The following is an 8578-nucleotide window of genomic DNA, read 5'->3' as shown; positions in this document are numbered from 1 at the left end:
ATAATTTGATAAAAGATACATCTGTCCTCCGTTTGATAAAAAATTTAAGAAATCTTGAATTTAATGTACAATTAGAACAGTAAAAAAATAACAAAAATGCTAGAAATTCTAAAAAATTTATTAAAATTTTTATCAAATGTCTCATAGTATAGAACCTACGTGATGAAAATCCCACACCCATATAAAAGATATTTAATAAAATTTTTGATAAAGATCCCACATGAAATATTTAATAAAAATTTTAATAATTTTTTTTAAGATTTCCAACATTATTAACATTATTTTAAAATATAAACTTTTTTATCAAATTTAAATCTGATGAACTATTGGCGATCTCTCACACAATGCAATGCAGTTTCTCATAATTTGGCCCTTTGGTACAGATTACAGAGTAGTGGAGACAATTATGCTGAAGCTCCCAGCTTTCAATTCCAATGAATCACAACAACTTCTTCCTTACAATCTCCATTTCTCCCTCCTCCAAACCTCCAAAACGCAGCATGAAGTCGCCCAACTCCACTCTCTCTCCATCAAAACCAACGCCTTCCATCACCCTTCCATTTCTTCTCGACTCTTGGCGCTGTACACTGACCCCAAAATCAACAACCTCGACTACGCCCGATCACTTTTCGACCGAATTGAAGAACCCACTTTGTTTTCTTGGAACACCATGATCAAATGCTATGTTGAAAACCACCGTTCACACGAAGCACTTGTTCTCTTCAACGAATTGCTTTCTGGGTCGGCGTTTATGCCCGATGATTTCACGTTGCCTTGTGTAATTAAGGGTTGTGCTCGATTAGGTGCCGCTGAGGAAGGGAAACAGATTCATGGGTTGGTGTTGAAAATTGGGTTTGGATTGGACATGTACGTGCAGAGTAGTTTGGTTAGCATGTACTCTAAATGTGGTGAAATTGATTTGGCTCAGAAGGTGTTTGATAAAATGGAGGAGAGAGATTTAGTTTCTTGGAATTCTTTGATGGATGGGTATGCAAGATGTGGGGGAATTGAAATTGCATTGGAGTTGTTCGATGAAATGCCCGAAAGAGACGCTGTTTCGTGGACTGTATTGGTTGATGGGTTCTCGAAAAGTGGCAAGGTAGATGAAGCAAGAAAGGTATTTAATCGAATGCCAAGTAGGAATTTGGTATCTTGGAATGCCATGATTAATGGGTATATGAAATCTGGGGATTTTAATTCAGCCCGTCGTTTGTTTGATCAAATGGAGTTCAGAAATGTAATTACATGGAATTCAATGATAGCGGGGTATGAACTGAATGGACAGTTTACAGAAGCTTTGAAGTTGTTTCAGATGATGTTGAATATCGGTCCTGTGCCTACTCATGCTACCTTAGTGAGTGCTATTTCTGCAATTTCTGGTTTAGCACTTCTTAGTAAAGGAAGATGTTTACATTCTTACTTGGTTCAGAATAGATTTGAATTAGATGCTGTGCTAGGTACTTCACTCATAGAGATGTATTCAAAGTGTGGGAGCATTGAGAGTGCTTTATCAGTTTTTCAAGCAATACCCAAGAAGAAGTTAGGGCACTGGACTGCTATAATTGTAGGACTAGGAATTCATGGGATGGCCAGCCATGCTTTGGAACTATTTCTCGAAATGCGCAGAGCTAGGGTTAGACCTCATGCTATAACCTTCATTGGAGTGTTAAACGCTTGTAATCATGCAGGATTGGTTGATGATGGTCAACGATATTTTGATATGATGACAAATGAATATGGAATAGAACCCACAGTCGAACACTATGGTTGCTTGGTTGACATTCTATGCCGAGCTGGGCATCTTGAAGAGGCAAAGAATGTAATAGAAATGATGCCTATGAAACAAAATGAAGTAATTTGGATGAGTTTATTGAGTGGTGCTAGGAACCATAGAAACATAGAAATTGGTGAATATGCAGCTCTACGTGTCATTGAGATGGCTCCAGAGGCCATTGGATGTTATGTTCTTTTGTCTAATATGTATGCTGTGTCTGGTCAGTGGGACAAAGTTTCACAGGTAAGAGAAACGATGAAGAAGAAAGGACTCAAGAAAGATCCAGGATACAGTGCAATAGAACATAAAGGTTTGCTTCATGAGTTTGTCGTGGGCGATAAGTCACATCCCCAGATTGAAAAGGTATATTCTAAATTGAGTGAGATGAGGGAAAGATTGAAATGGATGGGACATGTTCCTGACACGAGCCAAGTTTTGTTGTGTGTTGAAGGGGAGAAAGATAAAGAAGCCGAATTGGAAAACCACAGTGAGAGGTTGGCTATTTCTTTTGGTCTCATTAATGTGGAACCTGGGAGTCCCATACGCATAATGAAGAACCTTCGTGTTTGTAATGACTGCCACTCAGTAACAAAGCTCCTCTCTAAAATCTATGACCGTGAAATAATTGTGAGGGACAATAGCCGTTTTCATCATTTCAAGGATGGCTTATGTTCTTGCATGGATTATTGGTGATTGACTGGCTAACTGGCTGGAATCAATGCTTTCTTTGGCTTGTGGATCTGTTACAAGGTATTTCCCTTGGTTTTTGTATGATTAGCTCTCTGGAAATTATAGAGATTGCAGCCAGTGATCATTGATGGAGTGAGAATTTATGTTTGGTGGGATCAATAAATAACTAATTTTCATTAATTTTTTATTGATATTGATATATATTTTATTCATTACCACATAATATAGATTTTATGTAAGAAAAATATTAGGAAAAGTAAGACCATGAACTAATGCACTATAAAAACTAGAAGTTAAAAACTGTTAATAGAATCTACTTTTTTGCTTGAACAAATTGAATTCATTTGAAACAAGTAGAGTTTAGGATTTTTGTTTACACATCTTTCATAATAATTAGGCATATTGCTAGGAAATTTTTAGGTTTTGTTAAGGCAATGTCTAACCATTAGAAGCATCAGTAGTTTGTAATAACCTTACCAACCGCTTAGGCGTGCTAGAAGAAATATGACCACCTCAAGTATATAAACGCTTTCTAAACTATTATCACTCTCATAGCTTAAAATGAGTAGTTTGAAATAACAAAAAAAGAAACTAAAAGAAATAACATCATCAATTTAAATTTGAACTTAGTTTTGTTTTTTAAGAATTTCTTCACTATTTTGCAAATGAAAAACTTTATGTGGCTCCCACCCCTATCTGTGTTTACTCAAATTGGCCAGAAGATTTCAGTTAATTGGCCTAATGGATGTATGCATTCATTATGGGAATGAGGACAAGCATTTTAAGTTGCAAATTTGATATTAACAAATAGTTGCCAATAGCAATTGGTTTACTTGATGAAATCCATCACACTGTATGGGTTTGGAACTGCACTTTCATAGTTCAATTTTGCTTTTGTTGTTCACTCTTGGCTGCCAAAGTGAACATAAAGCTATGTTTAAGTTGGGTTTATTCTGTGCAGATACCTGTGCCAGCTTAATGTTGAAGAGAAGATGAAAATTATAGCAACAATAAGATCTGAACACTCAAAAGTGGCAATAAAAGTCTCAGATAGGCAGTTTCTGCAAGTAATATTACATCAGGATGGACCCAATACACATTCAATTACCCCAAGAAGCTTTAAGTAATGTTACAGCTCAATCTTCATACTTCATTTTCCAGGTACGAAGTTAGTGGCATAAGCCCAAGCATTGTTGGCCACAGGATCAGCGAGATGGTCGAAGAGGTTCTCAATTGGGCCCTTTCCAGTAACGATGGCCTGGACGAAGAATCCAAACATTGAAAACATCGCCAGCCGTCCATTCTTGATCTCCTTCACCTTCAACTCTGCAAATGCTTCTGGATCATCAGCAAGTCCAAGTGGGTCAAAGGCTCCTCCGGGGTAGATTTTGTCGAGTCCTTCGCCAAGTGGGCCTCCGCCAACCCGGTAGCCCTCAATGAAGCCCATGAGCACTACTTGGCAAGCCCAGATTGCGAGGATGCTCTGGGCATGGATCAGGTTTGGATTGCCAAGGTAATCAAGGCCACCTTCGGAGAAAATTTGGGCTCCAGCCTTGAACCAAACTGCCTCACCGAACTTGACACCATTCTTGGAAAGGATTTCGGGGAAGACACAGCCCAGTGCACCAAGCATGGCCCAGCGGCAGTGGATCACCTCGAGTTCACGGTTCTTGGCAAAGGTCTCGGGGTCTGCTGAAAGCCCAGCAGTGTCCCAACCATAGTCACCGGGGAATTCACCGGTCAAGTATGATGGAGTTTGCTCGGAGAATGGGCCCAAGTACTTTGGGCGGTCTGGCCCATACCTGTGTAGTTACAAGCCACAGAGTGTCAGATTGAGGCAAGGATAGAGCAAGCAATTATGCTTGTAAGTTCTGAACTCAAACAATAACTAACATTGTTTAGTCTGAGCTATTTATAACTTTTCTTTCTAATGGAGATAACACAATTCTTACCAACTATTTGTATAGATCTTTGGTAAATAGTATTCAGACATAAATACAGAAATTTTATCCAGAATGATATTACAATTGCATTTTTTTTAATTATGAGCCATCACATGTTTTGTTATGAAAAGAAACGAGCTTAAAGGGTCATGTCATTCTGTCTGTAAATTTTGTATAAATATTCTATTTGCATAGAGCATTACTTTAGATCAATTGTACTTTTTTTTAATAGCCGAGGACACGACCCCTTTCCAGTTAGATTAGATACCCAAGGATCCCCACCTAGTTAGATTAGATACCCAAACCTGGGGGTAATGAGATGCGCCACTCCTCATCATCGGGCAAAAAGCAAGAGCAAGAGCCTTCGCTTCGCCAAGAGTTGAACTAGAGACCTAGAGGTTATTACCCCAATCTTACCAACTCAACTACAACTTAATGATAAATTGTAGCTAATATGCATTGAATGACATACTAGATTTGCTTTAGAGCAATTGCTATTGACTTACTGATTAGTTTTAACTAATATGCAATGAAAGGCATACTAGATTTACTTTTTAGATCAATTGCTATTGACTTAGTGATAAGTTGTGGCTACTATGCAATGAATGACAAATACCCAAATCAGTGATCAAACTTGTATAGCGAGAAAAAATTATTGATCAAAACACAAATTTGAAATTACCATATGCTTTGGGGAGCACTTCTCACAGTGCGCCTCATGGTGATGCGGCCACCTCCGAAGCTGCCGATCTTCCTGACAAGCTCATTCTGGGGCTTCAGGGCAGTCTGTCCAGCGAAAGCCGACTGTTGGATAGCAGAGGTGGCCATGACTGCGTGAGAGCTTCTTTGTTGGTGCTGATGTTTCTCTGTAGGCTTGTTTGTTGTAGGTAAGTTTGTGTAATTGATTGAGAGGGGAGGAGGGAGGTTATAAACAGGAATATGGGAAGAGATGGATTAGGATATCTACACATCAGCACAATCTGATTGGTTCATGTTATGGATTTGGATTTCCATCCTGATTTTCCTTTGGGGAGAGAGAGAGAGACAGAGGCTGTTGTTGTGCCACGTGGCTCCCAAAGATCTTGCGGGTGAGAGAGATGTTTGTTTTTTGTGGGGTTGAGTACAGTATGTGCCACAAATCTTGTATTGGATGGTATATTGGGGGGTTTTGGATGGGCCAATACCATTCAATGGCAAATCCATATCCTAAAAAACCTCACCCAGTCAGCAAGCAAAGGTTTGTCCTCAATATTTAGAAAGTGTTCAAAAATTGAATTTATAATATAGATTTAAATTCAGTGTGGTGTTCACTCTATCTAGAATTTATCCTATGAACACATTTCAATGTTTTGACATATTGTCAAGTCTTTTTTTAAATACACAACATTGTTCTTTTTTGGTTTTCCAAATAAAAATTATGTAAAATTGTTGTAATAATTAAGTCTTCTAATTCTACAAAAAATTTAAATCTACTTCTAATACTACAGAAACTTTAAATCGAGGACCCGGTGAAATCATGAAGAACTGGAATTAACATTTTCATTTTTCACAAAATTCTTTTACGTTCTGCTCGTAAACTCCTTTTTTCTTTCTCTCTTAATAGGGATATTAATTTAAATTTAATTTTTCTTTTCATATAATCAAGTATTGGAGACATTAGACCAGCCTAGGTTGAACTCTTTTAATTTTTCTTTTTATATAATCAAGTATTGGAGATATTAATTTTTCTTTTTATTTTAATTTAATTTAATTCACACAAATAAATAATAAGCAAACCCCTTACAGAATTAGTACGTTGGACAACGAATAATTTTTGCATGCAAATATGTTGCAATGTCACAACTGCAACTCATCCAATCACGTGTTCTTCAAGAATTTATGGTCTGTTCAATTTGAGAAATTATTGGGTAAATTTTCCGAATTTTGTAATCAACCATTCTCGTTCAAAACCTCAAAAACAATATATGTACACTTGAATATTAAAATATTCATTATGGTGATAGCAAAAATAGCGTTTGGTTTCATTCCCTTCAAAAAATTTCTGACTTTTTTTTTTTTTTTGAAAAAATAGAAACTAATTTGATAAATATAAATATAAAAAAATATTTTTTAATTTTTAAGAATTATTTTTGGGACGATGCACTAATAAATCCCAAATCTTTATTTTATGATCCATTTGGTCCTATGTTTTATCTTATGATCCAATTAGTCCCAAGCTAATGTTAATGACAAAATAACCAGTGTTACACTATGTTTTATGCTTTTTAGTAAGGGTAAATGAGAAAAATCCCAACATGATATTGACTGAAATTATAGAATGAAACATCAGATTCATTTACCATCATGAACATCAAATTTCAATAATCTAATGTTTATCGTCATGAACATCAACGTCAGAACATCATAAACAAACATCGTGAAAAAATAGATTTCAAACATCAAAAATTAGATATTAAACATAAGATTTCAAACATCAAAAATTAGATATTAAACATAAGATTTCAAACATCAAAAATTACAATAATGTGAAAAATTACAATGTTTGAAATCAGATTTCAAACATCAGATTTCAAACATCAAAAATTACAATAATGTGAAAAATTACAATGTTTGAAATCAGATTTGAAACATCAGATTTCAAACACCGTGAAAAATTACACTAATGTTTCAAACATTAGATTTCAAACATCTAATGTTCATCAGATTTCAATAATGTTTGAAATTGTAGAATGAAACATCAGATTCATTTACCATCATGAACATCAGATTTCAATAATCTAATGTTTACCATCATGAACATCAACGTCAGAACATCATGAACAAAACATCATCGAATCTGGGTTTTGAGTCCCACTGGCGATACAACAAAAATTACAATGTTTGAAATCAGATTTCAAACATCAGATTTCAAAAATCGTGAAAAATTACAATAATGTTTCAAACATTAGATTTATAACACAGATCATGAGAGGTCGACAAAGCCGAATCGGAACAGATCCGATCTCTGCGACGTGTGGATCAAACGGACCTTCGATTCGATTACTTCACTGTATTCGATTCGATTCGATTACTTCACCAACAATGGCGGCTCCGCCATCATCAACAACACCATCAGGATCTTGAGGAAACCCTTACAATGTAAGAGAAAGCTTCATCAGGATTGATGTTTCGATCATCATCCGGGTAAGGAGGATAAGCCTTCCCTTCTTCAAGATCAGTCTTGTCTATCTCCACCCAGCCCTAAAACAAAACTCCATCAAACACAGATTCGTCTTTGCATAGGGCTTCGATCAGATCTTCTGCGGTCATGTTTCCCCAGTCCATTTCCAATCGGTGTGAAACCCTAGAAAGCAAAACCAATACGAAGAAAACGAAGATAAAATGAACAGAGAGATCGATGAGAGAGAATTGAAACAGTTTGTGAATTTTGATTGTTTGCAAGAATGGTGAAGTATATGCGATTGATGAGAGAGGGAGAGAGATGAGGAGTTTCTAATGAAGATCGAAAATATTAACACGGAAAGAAACGTATTTTTATTTTATAAAAATTTTAAAAAGAGGAAAAAAATTAGGTTAATGTTTGGACGAAGAAAAATGAATAATCTTAATGTTGTTTTGATGATGATGTTTGATGTTGTTTGATGATGTTGTGAGGTTTGATGTTGTTTTGATGATGATGTTTGATGTTGTTTTGATGATGATGTTGTGATGCAAAAAAAGGACTAAATGGTGCATAAAAAAACTTTTAAGACTAAATGGCTCAACTTTTCAAAAAATAAGATTTATGGATAAATTTTCCTTATTTTTGCCCTTCAAAAAGATAAAAGAATATAAAGATTAGTAAGTGCTTTTAATTTATTTTTTAAAAATCTTTTTCATGAAACTAATTTTTAGTTTTTTAAGAAATTTTTTTTTTAAAAAAAACTAAAAATTTTGAAATAAGTTCTGAAATCCAAACCAAACATGACCAAATTTTGCAGCCATTTGATGTATTTGTGCAATAGCCAATGTGTTCCGTAGCATCATGGACCAAACGAGGAACCGATAATCTGTTGGCCCCAAAAGATTAAAGCATCGTTACTCGGATGGATTCAAACAGAACTTCCAATTCACAAAACAAACAAGCCCAACCACAACTGCAGATGCTAAAGAGGAGTGAGATTCTTCACAA

At 35.7% G+C, this 8578-nt stretch overlaps 1 protein-coding gene and 1 pseudogene across 2 annotated transcripts; one reads left to right on the top strand and one right to left on the bottom strand.

Annotated features, from left to right (window-relative positions):
- The first annotated feature begins 304 nt into the window (after positions 1 to 304).
- On the top strand, positions 305 to 4506 carry LOC114256390 (pentatricopeptide repeat-containing protein At5g66520 pseudogene; annotated as a pseudogene). The gene is made up of 2 exons (XR_014338599.1): positions 305 to 2524; positions 3426 to 4506. The product of XR_014338599.1 is annotated as a pentatricopeptide repeat-containing protein At5g66520 pseudogene (transcript).
- Positions 3497 to 6689, bottom strand: LOC114256391 (chlorophyll a-b binding protein 37, chloroplastic). The gene is made up of 2 exons (XM_028196026.2): positions 5090 to 6689; positions 3497 to 4266 (listed from the first exon to the last, which is right to left on the bottom strand). The coding sequence occupies exons 1-2, from the start codon at positions 5233 to 5235 to the stop codon at positions 3615 to 3617; spliced, it is 798 nt and encodes a 265-aa protein (XP_028051827.1). The 5' UTR covers positions 5236 to 6689; the 3' UTR covers positions 3497 to 3614.
- Between the last annotated feature and the right edge of the window lie 1889 nt (positions 6690 to 8578).

Source organism: Camellia sinensis, chromosome 8, assembly GCF_055761805.1.
Source record: "Camellia sinensis isolate YWXY chromosome 8, ASM5576180v1, whole genome shotgun sequence".
NCBI classification, from domain to species: domain Eukaryota; kingdom Viridiplantae; phylum Streptophyta; class Magnoliopsida; order Ericales; family Theaceae; genus Camellia; species Camellia sinensis.
Note: the sequence above shows the minus strand (reverse complement) of the source record. Positions and strands in the feature narration are given on the sequence as shown.

Bases quoted from the DNA above. Each gene is read 5' to 3' on its own strand.
- LOC114256391 (XM_028196026.2), bottom strand. From the start codon at position 5,235: ATGGCCACCTCTGCTATCCAACAGTCGGCTTTCGCTGGACAGACTGCC. The intron at 4,267-5,089 runs GTAATTTCAAAT...GTAACTACACAG, and splicing joins AGTGCTCCCCAAAGCATATG to GTATGGGCCAGACCGCCCAA.